Source organism: Helianthus annuus, chromosome 15 (assembly GCF_002127325.2).
Source record: "Helianthus annuus cultivar XRQ/B chromosome 15, HanXRQr2.0-SUNRISE, whole genome shotgun sequence".
In the NCBI taxonomy this organism is placed as follows: domain Eukaryota; kingdom Viridiplantae; phylum Streptophyta; class Magnoliopsida; order Asterales; family Asteraceae; genus Helianthus; species Helianthus annuus.
In genome coordinates, this window is record NC_035447.2 from 36,538,682 (window position 1) to 36,562,638 (window position 23,957).

At 35.4% G+C, this 23,957-nt stretch overlaps 2 protein-coding genes across 3 annotated transcripts; both read left to right on the top strand.

Annotated features, from left to right (window-relative positions):
* Positions 1-12,765: 12,765 nt before the first annotated feature.
* On the top strand, positions 12,766-13,614 carry LOC110913566. The gene has a single exon (XM_022158386.1). The coding sequence runs from the start codon at positions 12,766-12,768 to the stop codon at positions 13,612-13,614; it is 849 nt and encodes a 282-aa protein (XP_022014078.1).
* A 2,384-nt stretch (positions 13,615-15,998) lies between these two features.
* Positions 15,999-18,663, top strand: LOC110911324. Of its 2 annotated transcripts, none has more exons than XM_022155929.2 (2): positions 15,999-16,435; positions 17,676-18,663. In XM_022155929.2, the coding sequence occupies exons 1-2, from the start codon at positions 16,089-16,091 to the stop codon at positions 18,499-18,501; spliced, it is 1,173 nt and encodes a 390-aa protein (XP_022011621.1). In that variant the 5' UTR covers positions 15,999-16,088; the 3' UTR covers positions 18,502-18,663. The 2 variants fall into 2 exon arrangements, with proteins under 2 accessions (XP_022011621.1, XP_022011619.1); XM_022155927.2 differs by having other exon boundaries at positions 16,001-16,435; positions 17,622-18,663.
* The last annotated feature ends 5,294 nt before the right edge of the window (positions 18,664-23,957 follow it).

A 23,957-nucleotide genomic window follows, 5' to 3' on the forward strand; every position in this document is an offset into this window, starting at 1 on the left:
CATATATTTTAAGCGAACGCATATTTATTTTTAGAAGTAACCAGTGGTTTTCGTTGTGCGCTACGGGCATGTAAATCTGCAAAAATTTAAAACGAAAATAAGTCTAGGAAAAGGTATTATTTTAATGGAATTTTTTTTAAAAAAAGTGTACATTCCGAATAATCATATTTCACAATGTACCGTATCAACCTCCCAAAGGGGAGGAAAAAATTCTTTTGTACCGTCTCCATATCCGTAGGCCTCTCTATTTTGTTCTACTATCATGTTAAAAAAAGTAGGCGGGAGAACTGTCCACCGATAATCATTTGACGACATCGCCCTTAACCGTTTGTGAAGGTCCCGTTGATACATAAGCTTGTTGCACCAGGCATTGATATGCTAAGAAAAATATGGTAAATGTTTGACAAAAAAAAGTTAAATAAAACTATCATTAACATAATAGGTATTTCGAAGGTACCGTTTCCTGAATAAATCCGTTTCCACAAAATCCAAGTAATCGGCCCCACCATTCTTTTCCGAGAGGTGTTTTACCCATGTAGGTTGAGTAGCAAGTTGGATTATCGCCGTCATAGTAAAACTCTAGAATATTTGGCGACCAATGTTCAAACCCATCGTTTTGGTTTATCCAAATGGTGCGTTGCACGGAATGAGGAATGTTTGAGTAAGACATTCGGTGTGGCATTATTGAGATAGTGAGGGCACACATATATATACACACATGTTCACAGTAAAAATAAAAATAAATAATATAAAATATAATATTCAAAACATATATACAAATAATTATGTTTTATAAAATTTAAATTAATATAAATCATTGAATAAATTCGAGATCGTCCTCTTCTAGCTCGCTGAGTAATTCTTTAGGAATAAGCGAGTTGTAGAAAAGTATCAACATATGGCGCCTCATCCTTGTAGCCGTTATGCTTGTTTTTTCACCATCATTTAGGGGTTTTTTGTTAATCAACCGGTCTAGAAATATACAAACCCAAACCCCACAGTCCCCTAATGGTCCTGACTGTTGTGGCACATCATTTGCATATACTGTTTGAAACGGAAATTTTAACGGTAAAGGTTTGTTGTCATAGTAACCATGCAAACGAAGCCAATGGTCAAAAACAAAATTGATGTGGCAAACCACTTCCGTTCTTCCTTTATCCAAATCTCGCATACCCATCAAGCTACAAAAAAAAAAAACAAACATTGATTAAAAGTCATAACTTTTGAGATTAAAAGTATTAAATAAACACTGTTTAAAAATTTTTACCTGTCATAAATAGTGAGGGTCCCGTTAACGAGGTTGAAAACTCCTAACAACCAGTGAATTGATGGTATAAATAACGGTACATACACCTCGTCAACGCTAGATATCCGAGGAAAAGGCTCTACATTCCCGTTGAAGTAACATGCGAATGTCTGATCCAAAGTTTGACAATGCATCTGAAAATACGGGGGTAAAATGGACCAACGGGCGGATGGATCTCTTGAATTATACATGTGTAGCATCCATGAAAAAATATGCTGTCACAAGTTTGGAACCAGTGAATTGATGGTATAAATAACGGTACATACACCTCGTCAACGCTAGATATCCGAGGAAAAGGCTCTACATTCCCGTTGAAGTAACATGCGAATGTCTGATCCAAAGTTTGACAATGCATCTGAAAATACGGGGGTAAAATGGACCAACGGGCGGATGGATCTCTTGAATTATACATGTGTAGCATCCATGAAAAAATATGCTGTCACAAGTTTGGACAATTTTAGCGAAAGTTTATACCAAACTATAGTATATTTAGTATTAACAAGTGCACCTCATCGCTTAACCAGCCATTCCCCTCAGTGCCTAGCAAGCCCCCCCAGAAATCAGGACCAACATAGCCGCCTGCTGTGAGTGTTAGTTGTCTAACTCCGCTACTTGGTGCCCAATTTTTTATCTTTTCAATTAATTGATCTTCATCATTTGAAATATTTTTTTGCTTCCGCTTGAGATTTTTGTAAACTACAAACGGTGAAAGCACAGCCTTGGCGGGCTTCACAAGCCTTTCGGACCGCCTCAGTTTAATCATCTCCACATCCTCATCCTACAATTACATTATTTAAGAAGTAAATTAACAAAACATACATGGATTATAAAAATAAATATATACGCTTGCCAAACTTACGGCTTCTTCGGTAACATTTTCTGGAATTGCAGACACATGATACACTTCATTATCTTCATTATTGAAATTCAAAAAGGAATCAGCTGCCGCCTAAAAATTATTAAAAAAAGTTAGAAACATTTTAAAATTAAATTTAATTTTTTAGACTTTTATAAGCAAATAAATAAATAAATGGGTTACATTATCATATTCTTTTGGCGATTCGTCCATCGGTGTTCGTATGTGGCTTGGAGTTGATACCGGAGCCATACGAAAAGTTTGCAACAACTCCGACTTCAACATGTCAGTTAAGGCGCGGTTGTTTGAGTACATCTTCTGCAACCACTCCGAGTTGATCATGTCAGTCAATGCCCGGTTGTTTGATAACATCATTGACTGAAATTTAGAGACAAGCTGCTCTTTAGAATAAAATCCCGATGAAAACTGACCGGGACCAGCATCACGTTGAAACTCAGCCGTCTTTAACGGAATATCATTTGTATGAACCGGTATTTCCGGTGAAAATCCGTGCGTTAGAGGCACCTGAACTTCATCATCGCCGAACAAGCTGGCAATGTAGTCCTTATGTGGCTGGCCGTAGTTTTGACTCAGGCCGATTGGATTATGAATTTGAGGGGGTAATTCAGTCACCATAGCAGGATTAAAAACTTGACGTTCAAGGTCCAAATAATCCGAGCTTGAACTATACCACTCTGTCTCGGCCTCGAACATAGTTGGTAGTATAGCCATTAGCGGTTTATATTCAGATATCTAACATGTTGAAAACGAAATATTTTACAAAAAATGTTAAAAAGTAACAAAGGTTCAAAACTGTTAAATGTTGGAAATTAAGTTTTTTATTTTTTAAATTTATAATTTAAACAGTTTTTATTTTATAAGTTGAATTTTTTTACTTTTTAAATATATAATTTAAACAGTTTTTTTTATAATTTTAAAATTTTATAATTTATCGTTTTTCAAAAATTTTTATAATATGTTCAAACTGTTAAATGTTGGAAATTAAATTTTTTAATTTTTTAAATTTATAATTTAAACAGTTTTTATTTTATAAGTTTTATTTTTTTACTTTTTAAATTTATAATTTATCGTTTTTCAAAATTTTTTATAATTATAAAAAATTATAAAATAACAATTCACCTTTACCGCATTGGCTAAGATGCCATCAACATTATGCTTCATTAGCTTATGTCCTTCTTTCCATCCTAAAAATCTCGGGATGGTCTGACCATTGAAATACCCCCTCCTTTGTTTAAATTCCGGAAATACCTCTAGAATCCACATCTGTAAATGCATTATTTATCAACTATTAGTATACAAATTAAGTTAAGACAAACATTACACTTAAAATATAAAATATAATATACGATTTGTCAGGTACCTTAAAGGGCCAAACAAATCCATCTAACGAAAAACCCTTCGTGCCTTCCTTTTGACGAACGTACATATCATACACGTTCGTATACGTGCTCTCCCAAAAATAATTAACCCATGGATATTGGTTAAACTCATTCAGATTATCCACCAGGTGTAACAATTTAATATCGATTGCATTTGAATCCTGCAACCCTAAAAACCCTTGACCCAAAAGTATCAGTAGACATATTCTTGCGCAATCTTCGTCGCTATATTGCATGGGACTTTCAAACATATCTCTAATTCGTTTGAAATTAATATGTTCTCGGCCCGAGAAATGACGGTTTTTAAATGATTCAGGGTGGTCAATCGGGGTCCAATTTGTGGACCCAAACCTTAATCCCGTTATTAGACAAAATTGTTTCGGGCTAAACATTAGCGTTTGTTGGCCTAGGCGATATGTAATCCCCAATCTGGGTGTAGGTGTACGCACTTGTAATTGTGCAACACCGAGTAAGAGTAGACTGTCACACATGACACACCTAATATCCAAATAAGGACCAAAACATGTCTGCCTAATCTTGGATAGAATAGGATCCGTCATTCTTTTGTTTATATACTTCACTATATTCCATGATTGACGAACTTTGATCTTTTGGACCTTGTAAAGTAACAAAAAAAACAGAAAAAAAAGAATAGTAAGTATACTAAAATACTAAAACACTAAGAATAAAGAAAGAAAAGTCATAAGATATCACCGCTACAGATGGGATAACGTTTTGTCCAACGTCTTGCATGTCATGTTCAGGAGGTTGCATGTGATCTTGACGTTGGAAACCGTAGTAATTTGGATCCATTTTCAGTCAACGAGAAACGTGATACTTCGGAACGTGAATGTCGTCTGGTTTCAACGCGGGTCGGGTGTTTGCTCGTCGGGTTTTTCTTCGGATCTTCAATGGTCTTCGGATCTTCAACGGTCTTCGTATCTTTGTTCAAGATGGCCCCAAAGGAGAGAACGTGGTCCCGATGCCGTTTGCCTGTGGGAAATGGAACACATGAACCCACACTCTCCTAGTCAAAACGTGTTCCTCGACACGTGTCACGCGATGGGTAACGGGGAAACACGTGTCGTTCATCAAAGGGGCCTAACGAAATGAAACATCTGACGTGTGTACGGGAAACGTCTCAGGACCTCGTGAAACGTCTCAAACGTCTCAAAATAACACGTGTTGAAACTTGATACGTCTAAGGACAAGAGGAAACGTCTCAAGGGTCTCAAAAAGTCGTGAAACGTCTCAAAATGGCAGTCAAACGTCTCAAAATGGCAGTCAAACGTCTTAAAAAGTCTCAAACGTCTTAAAAAGCCACGTGTCAAACCCTTAGCCGTCTTAATTACCGTGAAACGTCTGAAACGTCTTAAACAACTGCTGAAACGTCTTGCATGACTGCCACGTGTAAAAATGATTTTTTATCTAATTTTTGTTAATTTTTTTTTAATAAATAGCAATGGGATCTCAATAACAATTCTTCCCTATTTCAGTATATTTCTGTAGCACGCGAAAATGTCTGAAAACAATAAAAATGATGTATACTGCTCTCAACCAGCAAACAAATCATCATCTTGGATTCTCAAAAAATGGAGAACTAACAAGGGTGAAAGTTCTTCTGAAGATCCACAACGAAATGATTCAAACCAAATGCACTTTGTACACAATCGACAAAGTTTTCACCTCCACAGGGCTGGTACATGGGTGGTACGTGCGTGACTATACATATTTTTACAATGAAATTACACACGAATTGGTTTTAAATTTATAAAAGTGATTATTACTTTTACATCAAAACACACACGAAAGAGGCAAGTGTACCCCGTCATATATGTAGTAAAGTATCGGTAAGAACCAAGTATCGATCCACGGAAATGGGCGGAGAAATAATACTAGACCTTTGTCACTAAATTACCGGTAAAAACATAAATTGTCTTGGTTTTAATTAATCTAAATTAAGCATAAATAAATACTTATAAAACATAGTAAAATATATATAAATAGCCTTGCTTAATACACAACCACAGCATGTCAACTAAGTCAGTTTTGGCACTAGAAGCATTCGGTCAATTTTCCATTTCGAGACAATTAGTATCCCTTTCGGGAATCCTAACATGACAACCATTCGGAAAGTTAAAACGATAAACACACTTTAACCACCTAAAATTGTTCTTTAACGTGCGATTGATTAATGTCTACAAAAATCTCCTAAAAATAAGTTAGTCATCCGTTAGGAGTTTTCTAACCTCACTTAATCAAGGAAAGCAACACCGATAAACACAATGCAACCACCGAGACAAGCATAAACTAGATTAAATCACAACCGAGTTCATTTTACAAATCTTGCACATAAATTCACCAAGATAGCAATTTTGGCCGAAACTACTAACTAAGCTAACAAATCATGGCAAGAATTCGTAACAACACCATCTAACCCGTTAGAGTCCTTCCGTGAGGGCAAGCTCTCTTGATTAATAATAATTACATTTTATTAAACCACTAACCCGTTAGAGTATCATGGTGCCTACATTTTAACCAAGTTACACTAGTTAACCAAATTAAAAGTTTACTAATACATGATTAAATAAGCTTCATTTTTCAACTATCTTACCTAACCAAGCACCAATCATCCAACACAATTACTTATAATCAAGAAATCAATATCAATAACAAGGTTGCAAACTAATCATCAAAGATAATCATAGAAAATACTTCAAAGTTTCATTACAAACATAGATCAACATACTAATGGTTATAATCAAGCAAGGGATTGTTGTGTTTTTGCCCAAAGGCTTACATTAATACATAGTAATCAGTCTAAATGCATGAAACATAACAAAATAATGGAAAGATTTGAGAAACCAAACCATAAACAAGCATAAGAATGAGAATCTGGATAGTAAATGAGCAAAACCGGGCAATGTGGCTTGAATCCGAGTGAAAGCAGCAGCCTTCGGAGCCTCAAAATCGCCTGCAGAGCTCCCAAAAATGTCCAGAGTTACTAATAAAATGGTTCTGTTCTGTTTATATGCTTTTTCGGTGTCGCACGGCCGTTCTCGCGATCGCACGACCGTGCACTTTAAGCATTATTAGTGGTGGTCCACCATACCGCATGACGTCACAGATCGTTGACTGGTCTTCGCATATGCACGGGCGTTCTTGATATGGCACGGACGTTCCATACCGGCATTTTGTTGCACGCCTAGTTTTGTGGTCGTTCAGCTCCGAGGTTTTCCTGCGTTGTCGGATCCGCACGACCGTTTCGCATATGGCATGACCGTGCGTTTTCGGATTGGCCTGCAATGCCTTGCACGCAGTGTTGCACGCCTCGTTCACTGCCGGGTCTTCTTGGTTTGTCAGATATGCACGGTCGTGCATATGGCCGCATGATCGTGCAACACGCCCAGGTCAGTTTTTCCAACAGAATCTTCGCAGCTTCGTCGTTTTGTCCGGAAAGTCCTCGTTTTCGCTATCATCTTGTCTGGTATGCTGTTTTAGGCCTGTAAACAAAAATGTAGATAATTAAGTATCCGAATGATGGTTTTACGGCCGAAAACGCATAAAATAGGGGTAAACGGGGGACTAAAATATGTGTAAATTAGCGAATATCAATGGGCAATTCCAGACGACGAAAGTGAGAACTGGTCAAAAGACGTGGAAACATTCTACAGAAATAGGGATGCGTCGTTCTGTTATTCAGCAGTTTTCACAAGATCAATAGAGTTGGACAAAAAATTTTGGGGGACTCTATTAGGTTTTCGCTGTGGCGGCTACCTAACCTCAACAGTTAATTATTCTTCCTAATTTTTTGTTATTAAATTTAAAAAATTTTTCTCGTTTTTAATTAATTTTAAATTAAAACTTATACAACATATTGAAGGATGGGTGGGAAGGCTAATGGCTTGGAGAAATAGAAAGATTCAAAGGGATCCGTTGTTAAACTTGCGGTGGACAATTCTTCCACCACAATTTTATGAAATGTTGTTAGATTCTACTCCTAAAACCGTTGTTAAGTATGCCAATGGCAAATTACACCCATTTCCATCTTTCTTCGAGGTGGATTACGTCTTATTTCCGTTACCGTTAGAAAATAACGAATGGCTCCTAGGTAGACTAGAGTTATCGTCACAGGAGTTGGTGTACTACCCGTGCGAAGATGTTTGTGTCGGCAATAAATACAGAAACGTTATTCTACCCCGTTTGACGAAGGTTAAAGTTTACTTAGGAGCATTACTAGTGCATCTGCAATATTGGAAAAAAACGGGAAAACCAGAAAAATGTATCTGTGCCGAACTCAATGACAACTACGTGTTATCTAACACAACAATCGCAGGGAATGAAGCAGTCTACCTGTGTATGCTTATGGAGCATCTGGTTACGGATAAACCAATAAATATAACTGGAGACATTTGTAAAAGTTTTTTGTCGTACAGACAATTCATTGCAGAAAAACTGTATTTTTGGCGGTGTTTACCACATCCAAATGTTGTCTAGTTTATGCAATAAAATACTTGTTTTTAATATATTTTGCTTTATTTTATTCATTTGATTAACAGTGATCAATGAACCCACTATAAAATGGCATAGACATTCTTGCCATTTAACCACATCATGGATTCTTCATGGACCGACGAAGAAGACATTGCTATTGCCGTCTCCTACGCTGCCGCTCATGATGAAGGCACTTACTCAGTTTCCGATCCCGCGTTCTGGGGTCAAGTTATGAACTTATTCTGCATTCACGTGCAACAAACAACCCGTAGCCCAAATGACCTCGACACTCGGTGTGCTTTCCTACGCTTCAAATGTAGCCGTTTCTTAGGAAGGTACAAGAACGTTAAAAAAAAGGATCGGAACAACAACATGGCCGAAAAGGAGGTGATTGAAGAAGCCCTGCTAGACTACGCAATAATTTATGACGAGGATTTTGAACACATTTCAGTGTTTTTGAAATCTTGAAAAATTATATTTAGCTAGCGTTTTAGGATTTTATTTTTTTATCTTGTATCGTTTTTTATGTTATATTAAAGTTATGTTTTATCGTTCAAAACAAGTGCCTACAAATTCCTCAAATACAACAATATTGCAAATTCAATTACAAACACTAAATAGGATACCAATGCAATACATACTAATTCCACAAATACAACAATATTGCAATTGCAATTAAAAAGCTTAGCACATATAGTTTCTTCGACTTCATCTTTGTGTCAAATCTCATTGCTTTCAAGTTATTGTTCTCTTCTATTAATAACTGGTTTTGTAATTCTAGGTTCTTTATCTTCATGTCTTTAAACGTCACTGTAGTTGAGGTGCCGTATGAACGTTCAACGAACATATTATCAACATCTTGTTTCCACAAGAAGAATTTGCAATCACCTCTCTACAAAAACACAGCAACTATAAAGTAATTGCAATTGACTATCTACAAAACACCAAATCCAACTTACAGGCCAGTGAGAACACCCGTAAAATTCTTCACCATGTCTTTGACTTTTAAGTCCAGCAACCCGAAGAACAGCAAGAATGTCGTGATGAGAGTACACATTTCCATCCAAATCGACCTTGAAAAGTCTTGGTCTTCGAATTAGACCAGAGGTAGAAGACGAGGACATGTTGAATCAAATGTTCCAATTCGATATTTCTTTTCTTTTATAAGAGTTAGATTAATGTTTTCATCCCTGAGGTTTGTCAAAAATAACGTTTTCAGCCCATTAGGTTCATTTCCGTAACCATTTCAGTCCACTAACTTAACTCCATCCATTTATTTTTTTAACTTTGAGTTAACTAACTAATTCAGGGACGGTTTGCGTTAGTTTTACAAACACAGGGACTTAAGTGTAACTCAAAAACATTAAAACAAAAAAACAACTTTTTAACCGGTCACATGGGGGGTTCAAACTCGGGACGTTTCATTCAACAAACGACATGGTGACCGGTCGGGCTACGCCCTCATCCGTTAATAATCTAGACATATATTATATATACAGACTTTAATATTAAATATTAATAACTCAAAAACATTAAAACAAAAAAAGAACTTTTAAACCGGTCACATGGGGGGTTCGAACTCGGGACGTTTCATTCAACAAACGACGTGGTGACCGGTCGGGCTAAGCCCTCATCCGTTAATATTCTAGACATATATTTTATATATACAGACTTTAATATTAAATATTAATAACTCAAAAACATTAAAACATAAAAACAATTTTTAAACCGGTCACATGGGGGGTTCGAACTCGGGACGTTTCATTCAACAAACGACGTGGTGACCGGTCGGGCTAAGCCCTCATCCGTTAATATTCTAGACATATATTATATACATACAGACTTTAATATTAAATATTAATAACTCAAAAACATTAAAACAAAAAAAAACAACTTTTAAACCGGTCACATGGGGGGTTCGAACTCGGGACGTTTCATTCAACAAACGACGTGGTGACCGGTCGGGCTAAGCCCTCATCCGTTAATATTCTAGACATATATTATATACATACAGACTTTAATATTAAATATTAATAACTCAAAAACATTAAAACAAAAAAACAACTTTTAAACCGGTCACATGGGGGTTCGAACTCGGGATGTTTCATTCAACAAACGACGTGGTGACCGGTCGGGCTAAGCCCTCATCCGTTAATATTCTAGACATATATTATATATATACGACGTGCTATTATTTTAAGGTTCAACTTTTAAAACGTTATAGTAAAAAAGGGAAATACATACTAAACGTTAAATTTAAAAAACAAATATTTACAAAAGAAAAAAAAACATTACATTCCCAAAAAAAAAAAAAAAAAAAAAAAAACAAACATCTAAATCCAAACCCTAATCGTTTCCCACTGCGAGACATGTTCGAAATCATGTCCTTCATCGTGGCGGAAGTTGATAAGGGCAACCGCCTTGATGTCGTCCTCGCTAAGGCCCTCGGATGAATTTTCCACAGACTTATAGTAACTCTCGAACTTCTTACATTCCAACCGTATAACCCGAAACCTTGAAGATAACGCATCAACGGTACGGCCGTGGTTCGGACCACGGAGTTGTGCAAAATATTGTTGCACCCCGACCCATAGACCCCCCTGACCTCGACGAGGAGGATTGACATACACCTCCTCCCAAGCCTCCACCAAAGCTATGTCCTCAACTTCCGTCCACCCGTGAGCAGCCATGTGTGGTTGTGTGTTTCTGTGTGTAGAAAGATGAACAAAGATGTGGAAGAACAAGAACGGCGTGTGAATGTTTAGATTTAGGGGTATATATAGGTGGTGAAGTGGCTGTTGAAAGGTTGAAACGTCTTGAATTTTTAACATGTTGAAACGTCTTAAACGTCTTGAATTTATAAGATCTTTAAACGCATTGATAATACTGATTGAGCAAGAATTAAAACGTAAACTAGTAAAATTTTTAACTTTATTATTATTGAATACAAAGTACATAATCCGAATAACATAACACTGCTACAAATATAATCTTTTGAACTAGAATACACTAAACCGCTACTTCATTTGAACTAGAATACGCTAAACCGCTACTTCATTTGAACTACAATACACTAAACCGCAACTTCCATAAATTTAAAATGGGGTTTCCCATCCGAAAGTTGATTCCGGAAATTCGCATCAAAACACCTAGGAAAAAATAGTATGGGTTGTGAACTGGTAAGTTCCATCAACCCACATTTATGTTGGCCTAGGTGATATGTAACGGGTTGTTCAAATTTGGTTCTGCGGTTTCCCCGCTGGGTGATGTTACAAGACCTGGCGAACACACTGGTGAGAGCCCATTGTGTTAGCCAAAGTCTTATCAACCATCCAAAACGGGTAGAATCGTCATTACCTGAACAACCCGTTTAACCCTTCACGTGTCCGTTGTAGATGAGTTCTTGAACCCGATCAACCCCGCAGAGCACGTAGAAGGGGATATCAGATCTGATCCCACCAAAACTGGGAAGATCTGTGTCCGTTGTAGATGACTTCTTAGACCAGTTGTAGATAACTTCCTAGAACCATTTGTTGAATCCGGGGGTCTGCCCATTTTTTGAAGCTGTGAACACCAATGTTGTAGAAAATATGGTGAACAAGAAAACATTGTGTATAACAGGGGGTGGAAAATTGTGAACGACTTAAAAACAGGTTCCAAACGTCTTGAAAATAACTTCGAAAATCGGGAAACGTCTCAAACGTCTCAAACGTCTGACACGTCTGAAACGTCTCAAACGTCTGTAACGTTGGAAACCGTGAAACGTCTCAAGCGTCTAAAACTTTTAAAAATAAAATAAAACATTAAAAAAATTAATAAATAAATATATATTTATAATAACAAACAATCTAAACTAAAAAAAACATTCAATATTTTTTATATAAATTATAAACTTATATTAACTATACACACTAACCGGGTTAGAGTTTAAAGACAAATTCTTAAAAACAAATTCTTATATATTTAATATATGTCTAACATATCAACGGATGAGGGCTTAGCCCGACTGGTCACGACGTCGTTTGTTGAATGAAACGCCCCGAGTTCGATCCCCCCCCATGTGACCGGTTTTTTTATATTTTCAGTGTTTTAAAAAATTGTATTAAAAAAAAGTAATTAGAAACTAATATTTAAAAAAGAAAAAAAAACATTACAATCAAATATTAAAAAAAATATATTTATATAATGAAACGTCTCAAGCCGTGTTCAAACGTCTCGAAGCCGGCTTGAAACGTCTCAAGCCATGCAAAAGAAGCAGCTTAACGGCTAGCCATAATGAAACGTCTCAAGCCGTCGCTAACGTCTTAGCCAAGACGTCAAGAACCATGAGTTATCTGTCGGACACGTGGCACGTTGTGCTTGGGCAGCCGTCAAGACGTTTCAGCAGATTTTAGACGTCTCCACGAGACGGTTGACCAGGCTAGTTTGGAAACTTTGACCAAAACGTGGCCATTTTGGCGATTTTCCCTTCATTTAATTACTTATATCAGGTAACTTTCTAGTTATAATAATTCCTTGCTTAATATTTTGATATGCATAACTTTGAAGTTGATCTCATTAACTTAGCAAAATATTAAATATCATGATAGCTATTTATTTATACTTGTTTTTTTTTTTCATTTTATACTCATGATTATAAGTTTATATAACTGAATAAATTAACAAAAAAACTTGGCAGGGAAGCGTTTACATGTTCAAAGGAGGAAGACATGACACAATGTTGCTTTTCCAGTTGTGTCAATGATGTAAAACCAAGGCCATTGGATCCACACAACATTTACCAACAATTTGAGATTGTTCATAAGGAAACACTGTTTAGCAGTGATGGTAGTTTTTATACAAAATCTCTTGCAGACAATGGCTATCCTCCATATATCTTAAGAAGAAAACGTTGGGAAATTTATGGTAAAACACCAAAAAACTACAAGTTATTTGAAGCAAAAGGAATCAATGATTCCCTTCGTACACGTCTTCCTGATTTGAGCTTTCTTCTCTCAACCAAATCTTCAAATCATGTAGTTGTTGGCAAGTGGTATTCCCCTTTCGTATTTATCAAAGAACAACAACTGTCCGAACAAGTGAAAAATTCTATGTATTATGAAATGACACTAGAGCAAAAGTGGGAACAAGTTTTCGAACATGAAAAGGAGCACAACAACGAAGGAAATGTCGTGTCTGTGAACGTCGTGGTTCGTAGTAAAGCGGTTTTCATTGGTGAGAGTCAGATCGAGGCAGCATGGGATGAGAGAAATGTGGTAGATAGAGCCATATGGTTTACATGTGTAGGGGGTAATAATGGGAGAGAAGAAAGTGTAGGGTTGAATGTAGCAATTGTTGAAAGAATGAAGTGGGAAGAAGAAAGGGTTGGATGGGTTGGTGGTGGGGAGCAAAGGATAAAGAGGGTGAAGAGTGAGAAGAAGTTTGAAGGAGTTGATGGGTGGAATAGATTTGGTTGTTATGTTTTGGTTGAAAGGTTTGTGCTCAAAAGAATGGATGGAAGCTTGGTTTTGACATATGAGTTTGGTCACACCCATCAAATTAGGTCCATGTTTGAGTAAGAATTGGGTTTCTTTGCATAGATTCAAATGATACAACTTTGACATACCATAGTTTGTGAAATTTTAATTCGAGGTCAACTCCTACAAGCAAGCTCATTTAAATTAAAGTTAGCATTTAATACTTTAAATGAAAATAATATATCATGATGGTTTCAAATGGACTCATGGACCCTTTTACGTGGTATTGTTTATATATTTATAAATATAACTAAGTTGTACATTTGTACCGTATAAGCATTAAGATAAGGGGAAAATCACCAAATGGCCATGTTAACTTGAAAATTTATCAAAATAGCCATGAAATTTGTTAAATTACCACTAACCAGAGATAGAGATGTGTTCTTTTGGCGCAAGAGGACAAAAAATGGTGCAAGAGAAGTTGTTGCACTAGAAAGAATGGCGCAGGAGAAGATGTCGCAACACAGGAGGTGAATGGTTTGGGGCAGGAGATGAAGAGTTGGCGCAGGAGCAAAATTCCATGTTAAAGATGGTGCAGGAGAGTAATATTCTGCGCCATGTGGCGCAGAAGATGGAAAGTCAAGGCAATATTAACAATTTTAAAAAGTCAAATCTATATTTATTATTCTATTGGTCACTATGGTTATTTTGATGATATTCTCTTAAAATAAATTGGGTTAACTTATATGAGTCAAGTGGATAACCTTACCTTGACTCTAGTTCAGCTCAAATTGTTTACAAACAAACCGATTTCAAGCGAGCTAACTTTTAACGTACTTTGAGCGAGTGCCCTACTTCGGATCACTACATGATAAGTTTTTTTAATTACTTTAATCTGATAACTTTTTGATTAACTAAGTATAAAGTAACTAGAATAGATTTTCCGCGTTGCGGGGTTGGGTTTTTTAAAGTGATTTGAGCGTACGGATTTTTTTATTTTTGTTTACAATTGTCTTGGAAGAGAAAATAATGAGCGATTACATTTCCAACCCTTTCAAAGTTGTTTGAGAAATCAATTATAGCCGAATCTCATGGTGTGTTAATACGGTTGAACCCACATCTTACCGCAATTTTGTATTTATTAATCGTAGTCATATATATCTCATGGTCTATGGACTCTTCAAATTAAACTTTTCAATTAATTATAGTCTTTTAGTAAATACACAAATACACGGCACAAATACTAAACTTATATGACTTTATAAAAAAATTATTCCATTTATTATTTATTTTAACTATAAAATAAGGATATTACCTAGAAATAAATTAATTAAATAAATACATAAGTCATGAAAATTACTACAATATCAATTTAGTTTTTTCATGTAAAATATGTATGAATTTTTTAGACGACATCACATCACATTCCAAATAATTGGATATAATGGGTTATATACATGTCAATATAAATATTACTATAGCTAACAACTTCTTTAATTATATCAAACTTATAATAAAAGACTTTAAATAATGGCACATGACATTCTCTTCTTTAACCTCATAAATTTTATTTATATCTGTTTAAAAATTTTCTTTTAATATTGCTATTAATTAATAACCAATATATAGATATCACTTATTTTTATCTTTATCATCTGAAATTAAGAAATAACTTCAATTTTGCAACTTAGACTCTTTGTTTTTTACTTTTTAACCCAAATTTTTTCATCTTTTCCAATTTAATCACAACTCTTTTTATTTTCAATTTTGGTTCATCATACTTTTCATTTTCCCAAGTTTTTCATTTCGTTCTAAATTTTATGAGTTAACGCACCGCAACGTGCGTGTGGGGTTCAACATTTTTTCGTATATTTTTTCCCGTTTGATTGGCCCGTCGCATCACATCTATTTTTCTGCATTTGACAAGTTCGCCCAACACGCGAGTCCTGTATGGACTTAGTTATTTTTTCTATGTTTTACGTTTTGGTTTAATTTCTCAGCAACGAACGTCCGTGATTCAAAGATTTTACGTCTGCTTTTTGCTCGGCGTTATTTTTTTCCCGTTTTTATTTATTTTGTTTTTACGAGCTTTTTCGGTATTGGTGGTCGCTGACAATGGTATAGTATTACTAATACTTAACACAGTTTTATGACAATAACTGCAACACATGGGCTTAATACTAGTATAATAATAATTGTTTGACTAATATTTTAGATACATGTTCCATGACATTTACATATGCAAAGAAGCTTCCCATATAATATAAAATAAATCTAAGACTGACGTGACAAAAGAATATGCACATGCGATAGTTGGACTTTATCAACATGACGAGTGAAAGTCAAACTACTTGTGTAACTTGCCCACGTTAAACACTTAAATCCCAAGTTAACTAATCTTACATCATGTTGTATGTTAGACTTTATCAACATGCGAGAGTTGGACTTTATCAACATGACGAATATAGGTTATATAGTTACAGTCTTACAGATATAATACAATCATACAAGCAAAACACTACTACTTTCTTTCAAAAACTATAAAGTCCATCCATCCTGTAAGTTTAGTTTCAAATATGTATGTGACCCGATCACTTTCTTACTATAAGACGTCTCCGGAAGCTCTTTATCTTCCTCCCGAGGGTCCTAACTCCGGTTACTTGGTAATCCAAGATGAAGAGTCTGAAAGATACACATTTTTCGGGTTGTTCAAGGATCGATATCTTGTAGGGTTACCGTTTCCTCAAAACAAAATACTGACCACACACTATTCTTCAGGAGCTGGTGGTCAACATCATCATCAAGCTGGTCGACAACATCATCAACACACTTCTTTTGATGAAGTTGTCTTTATTCCTGTCCTTAACCAGCCGTTGTCTTTGAACCGTTACTATGCGATTAAACCACATGGATCACATAAAGGGTATGTATACCATACCATACATGATACTTTTATTTAATTCTGATAACTTTTAATTGTAATAGTTCCTTCCATGCTTGATATGCATAACTTATAACAACACTACATGTTCTTAACATAATATGTTTACAGACAATCACTATATATGTTATATGATGTGTTATTTTTCAATAGCATACCAAGCATTTTTGTTGGAGACACTAACTTAGAGTTCTGTCTTATCTAAATATTTTTTAAGTTCATTAAGAGCCCCTCGAAATTGGTTAACAAGTGGCTTATTAAAGAGGTATCAGTTTAGTTTCAGCTCAAAACAACTTAATATTAAAAAAAAATGGGTTCGCCTTGAAATTAGTGGTTTTAGAAAGGAGGTATCAAAATGTTTTCACCCGCTAGATTTGATTTTATGGCGACTAGTAGGGCCATAGCAGCGGCGTGCACGGTGGTGATGGAGGTGGAGGTAGATTGATAGAGGCAGCTCTGGCAACGCTTAGGCCGCGGTAGTGACACTTTGGTGACGGTGGGAGAGGGTGGTAGAGGTGGAGGAAATGTGTGATTTCTTTTAAACCAAAATCAACTCAACTTATTCCTATAATTGTAAGATGTAGATGTTGAACGGTTCTGTTTAAACGTAAGGGGAAACATGAAAACATACCTATCACCACAGACAGTATAGAGGAGAATCCAGTGAGAGAAGATGCCATCGAGTTCGACATATTTGTCAGTGTGGTCTGGTTTCTCCTTAGGGTGCTGACTGATGATGGTGATGATTAAACCGAATAGGGGATTCGGTATGGAGATGGAAGTCGATTATGATGTTATGATTATTGGGTTTTTGTGTCTAACTGTGTAACCCTTTAACCTCTACATAAGTCTCCTTATATAAGAACCCAGGAGAAAACCTAATTAGTTAATAAGGGTAATATGGTCCATCAACAATTACCAACTAATTATTTAATATGTTATTATATATTTTGATCTATATAATATAAATGATTATGATGGCTACTAGATTAAATATTACAACGTAATATATTTAATCTTACAGTAGATCCCATTAACTTAGTAAGAAAAATATTAAATAGCATGATATCTACATATTTATACTTGGTTTACTTTTGATTTTTTTCGTTTTATGCTTCATTATTATAAGTTTATACAACCGAATAAATTAACAAAAAAACCTTATCAGAGAAGCATTTACATGTTCAAAGGAGGAAGACATGACACAATGTTGCTTTTCCAGTTGTGTCAATGATGTAAAACCAAGGCCATTGGATCCACACAACATTTACCAACAATTTGAGATTGTTCGTAAGGAAACACTGTTTAGCAGTGATGGTAGTTTTTATGCAAAATCTCTTGCACACGATGGCTATCCTCCGTATATCTTAAGAAGAAAACGTTGGGAAATTTATGGTAAAACACCAAAAAACTACAAGTTATTTGAAGCAAAAGGAATCAATGATTCCATTCGTACACGTCTTCCTGATTTGAGCTTTCCTCCCTCAACCAAATCTTCAAATCATGTAGTTGTTGGCAAGTGGTATTGCCCTTTCGTGTTTATCAAAGAACAACAATTGTCCGAACAAGTGAAAAATTCTATGTATTATGAAATGACACTAGAGCAAAAGTGGGAACAAGTTTCCGAACATGAAAAGGAGCACAACAACGAAGAAAATGTCGTGTCTGTGAACGTCGTGGTTCATAGTGAAGCAGTTTTCATTGGTGAGAGTCAGATCGAGGCAGCATGGGATGAGAGAAATGTGGTAGATGGAGCCATATGGTTTACATGTGTAGGGGGTAATAATGGGAGAGAAGAAAGTGTAGGGTTGAATGTAGCAATTGTTGAAAGAATGAAGTGGGAAGAAGAAAGGGTTGGATGGGTTGGTGGTGGGGAGCAAAGGATAAAGAGGGTGAAGAGAGATGAGAAGTTTGAAGGAGTTGATGGGTGGAATAGATTTGGTTGTTATGTTTTGGTTGAAAGGTTTGTGCTCAAAAGAATGGATGGAAGTTTGGTTTTGACATATGAGTTTGGTCACACCCATCAAATTAGGTCCATATTTGAGTAAGAATTGGGTTTCTTTGCATAGATTCAAATGATACAATTTGACATACCATATTTGTTTATAGTCACTTATGTTAAATATCTTGACAAGTTTGTGAATTTATGTTTTTCTCTTGTATTTTATAATTATTATTGAATGAATAAAACTTAGGAGTGTTATTTGATTTCTGATAACCTTTTAGAGATATATTTTGTTTAGCTATGTTTAACTTATCTTTTAGGTGTAATTGTTGGTTTTTGGTTATAAGTTTACAAATGAAATAAATATTGTTAAGTTTGTATTATTTACTTTAAAATGGTTGATATTAACAGAAACGAGGTCCACATTGCATTACTATGAAGAGACTAGCAAGTACGATCATTTGTTATATCACACGTACCCGTGGGGGATTCAGAAATTTTGGTGAAAGGGTGCAAAAACATGTCCGTCTATATTAAGTTTGGTCCAAAAAATCATATCAAAATGTGTCGGGTAAAAACTTGGGTTGGGTCCCGGGTCAGAATTGGCTTCGTTAGTTTCAATTATAATTATCGAAAAGTGGTTATGTTCCAACAATATTATAGAAAAAGAAATTCGGAAAGTGGCTCCGGTCCAACTATGTATGACAACCTATTTGGCTAGTAATTTTAAAATAATTATATTTATATCATTCATTATAACAAAGTGAATAATATTTTATATCTTTTTATGTTGCGATAAAAATACTTCTTAAATGAAACATACCAAATAATTAGTTTACACTATACAGATATGGGCTAAGAACTGCAATTGCCGATTGGGTTGGGTGATGTTTGAACAATTGTACTCATTTGCAAAGGCTTCACATTTGGACTTGACTATTGGACTTTTACTTTCATAAGGTGGGTGCCTATTTTTTTTTTTAACGGTCAACAAATCAATCCCGAGCACTCTCGGGGCACCCACTGGACAAACGGAGTACTCCAAGAGTAACCCGAGTCGTTCACCACCAATTCTGGGGAAAACCCAGTAACCCACCCGCCCGTAGGCACGACGGTAAATTACCAGTAAAACCCGTTTGGCTCAAGGATCGCACTCAGATTTTCCTGGATCTCCTATAATAGGTGCCTATTAAAGGGTTTTAAAAAAATAGTGAGGGTCCCGTATATATTTTTTTATCTATTAACCTTACAAAAAAAAAAATCATTTTCACTACATTTTTTTTTTGAGACAGTGTCTCTCCACCCCTTAAGTATTCTATGATTTCTATCAGCCTTGCACGGTAAAAAAAAAACTATGAGACCCCAATTAATAAACCGTTCAATTTTAAAGCAAACCGGTGGCAAACAAAACCTACGGTTTATCATTCTCAGTGGTGAAGTTTGAATGGAAACTCGATGGAGGCCAGACACTCAAAATCTAAATCGGTGAGGGTTAAACTCATAAAAATCCAATATTTTACATTCGAATTTTTTTCCAAAAATTCTCGATAAAATTAACACTACAAACGGAAAATCGGTGAGGATCGGGAGGGGCGTTATCCTCCGCCCATGATCATTCTCGTGTTTGTAGTATTATAATAATATATGACTGGTTGCTTTTATCTATACAATATTATAATGCATGAGGGATGGGCATTTTAAGATATCTAAAAAATAAGAACTTTTATCCCCCCTTTATTTATAGAAAGACCCCTAAAATGAGGGTAGTTTAGTCTTTTAAATACTATTTATTTTTTAGCCCCTAAACTTATTACACCTAAATCCCTAAGATTTTAACAAAATTATAGATAATTATTTACAATTCATCCTTCCACAACAAACTTATAATTTTTTACGTTTTCTTGACATATCTTATAAACTGTACTGTTTAAAAAAAAATCCAAAGATAGCATGACGACCTACATATTTTTGTCGATGTTTCGGTAGTTGTCTTGTTCAATATCGACGCACGGATTAAAAGGTACAAGTCGACAATGCTTTAATGTACAAGTAATTAATACATGTGATCTAATGCGTCTAATCTACAAAGATGTGCTCCATCTATGCAAACAAAAAGAATTAAAAGTACCGTTTTATAAAATGAAGATATTATGTGTTACATTTTATTTTATTAAAACTGCCTAATATCTATACTTAGATATATCTTATAAAAACTTAAAACTAACCACACCAAACTTTCTAAATAAAGGGGTGACAAATCTAAAATTAAACCCTAATGCACTTGTATAGTTATTACTATAAATACATAGCAGGACACCATATGTATATTGCTAAACAAAGTTAAAAAATAGATCCAGTTCTGAATTCTGTTGCGAAAAACCAAGCATGCGAGATTGAATATTCTAAAGTCAGTTCTGTTATATCGCAGCAGTGAATAATTGTTTTCTTTTATTTACTTTTATGTAAATGTTAATTTATTTGATTTTTCAGATTCAGATGCATGATGAACATGCCAATTTAAACAACCCATTTGTCAAACAAGCTTCTAAGGTATTGATTTTGCTGGTTTTTAAGTATTATTTTTGCGTATATCTTTCATATTAACATGTTCGTTATGTTATTATATGTGTGTTTTATTGTAGGATGATGCAATTTTTGTCATTTTTAAGGATCGGAAGTTTGAGACTCAAAGGAAGATATCCAAGAGATTCTCTGAATGGAAATGGAGTGAAGTTATGAATTTAGACGATTCTGATAACAATGACAAAGAAGAGGAATTAGAAAATACTGTCGATTCAAGCACAAACCAGAAAACCAAATTAAAAATACCTCGAGTGTCAATTCAGAAGCGGAACAGATTTCATGCAGTTTAATATTAAATCTATCAAGTGTTTTTATGTTTTTTTTTTGCATTTTCAGTTGTTATGTTTGATTTAGACGTATGAATAAATTTTATTTTGTATTTGAACTTTATTTTTGATGTTAATATAATGCAGTTATTAACCATATTAATAAAGTTCAAAATAAAGTTAGTATCCTAAATTTACAAGTCAATTGAACTTATATAAGTTAATATCCTAAAGTTGCAATAAATAGATATTGCAGTTAGATATAGTCAAGCTGAAATTATAAAATATTGCAGCTATTCTTGGATAATCTAATAATTTGTATTTCTTAATTAAAAAATAATAAATTAATAAACTTTAAAGCTAAACTAAAAACCTGAACTTACTATAATGTAAAGTTAATAAAGATATAAACTCTAAACATCCTATTTTTTATAAAAATTGTTTTTAAAATTTATAAAAATATAATTTTTTATATATATAAAAACGAAATTTAACAATTAAAGTTAAAGGTGTAAAACGTATTTACGAGTCCACTACTATTTTTTTATAAAAACAAAAAATTTAAACTTAAAGTTTATTCAATGAGTACCGTGTGGATATTTAAAAAAGAGTGAATTTCAAGGATTGTCCTTAATCTTTATACCCATTTTCAGGCGTTGTCCTTTATGTTTAAAATTGACGAGTTTTGTCTTTTATGTTTTCATATCATACATGTTTTGTCCTTTAGTATAACGACCCTCGGTAAAACCGACATCCTCATAATATTTCTGACACCCTAATATATCTTAAAATACCCAATATGTCTTTATATGCACCCCGTATGTGAAAACCGAGCCCAAAATAAAATATAACATATTAAATAAATTAAAAACAATAACTATTAAGCTGAGGCGGGCCGCGTAGGGCCTCACCTCAAGCTCATGTGGGCCGCATTAGGATATATTTGGACTCCGTTTAAACCGTTAGTTGATGCGGGCCGCGTACAAGATCGCTTAAGTTAAAGCGGGCCGCGAGTGACCTAGAATGTGGCGCAGCCTGGTGATGACACATGTCATCACCGTGTCAAGGCTAGAGGGTGATCCGGACGAGCTACGCATTGACCGGAGGTCAACGCGGGCCGCGTAGGCCCTGTGCTCATTGAACGCGGGCCGCCTGGATGTCCGATTTCACAACTATAAATAGATCGCATCAGTGTTCGTTTTCCGTCGCTCACATTCTCAATCTCAAATCACAATTTCTGTAGGAAGTTATTATACGCGGGCATTATACCCCCTAAAATAGCGAGGTTCTGCTACGATGTAAGTATTATAACCCCTGGAGACGTATTAGATACGCTGCCCGATTGATATAGGGTTCCGTAACGGCTGTCGTGGTTCTGCCCGACGTAGTCGTTGGAATGTCGTCTCGGGGAGGGTATTACTAATGTTAAAATGGGTTATTATACTAACACACGTGCATTTGTATAAATGATAGATATTCACCAGGAAACCCTAAAGAATAACCTAAAACAGCAATGTGAGTGATCCTTCTTTTTATGAACTCATTTTAGTGAGTTGATCCACTTTTTGTTAACTGTTTTTACAAAACCTTAAATACCTTTCTATGCGAATAACAGTTATTGAGTATTTGTAAGAATACAATTATCGTGGGTATGTTGGGGTTTTGTATACAAAATTGGTTACAACCTGGTTAAGGAGTAACATTTCCACAAGTCGGGTGTCGACAGTACCAACGGGTGATAATTGATATAACTTGGAAACAAATGTAATTGCGGGATCGCCCTCAATACTGTTCACTGTGAATTTTATTTAAACCTGATTAAACTGGGATTCACTCACCAGTATTTCCCACTGACAAAATGTTTTTAAAACGCGTTTCAGGTAACAAAATGTGAAAGCCAAATAGAAGCCAGCTGGACAGCACTGGAGGCTTGGAAAAGTGGCAATAAAGTTACCTAAAAATAAAACAGATGTTTTTATTAAATAAATAGGATTTATTCCTATGGAATGTGTGTATTGAAAACTTGGGTTTTACCCATATGTTTAATGTTATAAAACATGGTGGTTTACTCTGATTAAAATATTTCCTAACTACGGTCCTGATGAAAATTTCCGCTGCCAAATTGGATAAATGTGATACCACCGAAACTGGCTCACGGCCGCCCGTTCCCGGGAACTAGGGACCGGGGGTTGTGACAGAAGGTGGTATCAGAGCTATGCCACTGATTCAGCCACAGAAGTGTTCTGCTGACATCAAAATTCAAAGTGTTAGGAAATAAATTATGGAAATACGTGTATAATTGTATTTCTTGCTCTGTGTTATCTGACTATTTGTTAGTTTACAGTATGAGCGACCAAGGACCTTCTGACGCCTATCGTCAACTGTCTGGTTCGCCTAGGAGCGAAGGCACCTCCTCTTCTCAGCCTGCCCTCTCGGGGTATTCTGCTGACACAGAAGAAGGAATCTTTGTGTTTAAGGCTCAGTCTGAAGAGCCATTTCCTCAGAAAAAGAGGGGATGGTTCAGTAGGGGAGCGCACGAGCGTAGGAAAAGAATGAAAAAGTTGCAGGAACAGCGAGTGTTAGCCGCAGCAAAAAGAGAGACTGATGCTTACAATCAGGACATGCTCAATAGTGGTATCGCTAATATCCATATTTTAGCAACCACTGCTGCTGACCCAATCCTGGAACAAATGCTAGCACCACAACCACA

Excerpts from the sequence above, each read along its gene's own strand:
- LOC110913566 (XM_022158386.1), top strand. The coding sequence starts at position 12,766 with ATGACACAATGTTGCTTTTCCAGTTGTGTCAATGATGTAAAACCAAGG.
- LOC110911324 (XM_022155927.2), top strand. The coding sequence starts at position 16,089 with ATGTATGTGACCCGATCACTTTCTTACTATAAGACGTCTCCGGAAGCT. Across the intron at positions 16,436-17,621 it reads CCACATGGATCACATAAAGG|AGAAGCATTTACATGTTCAA; the intron begins GTATGTATACCA and ends AAACCTTATCAG.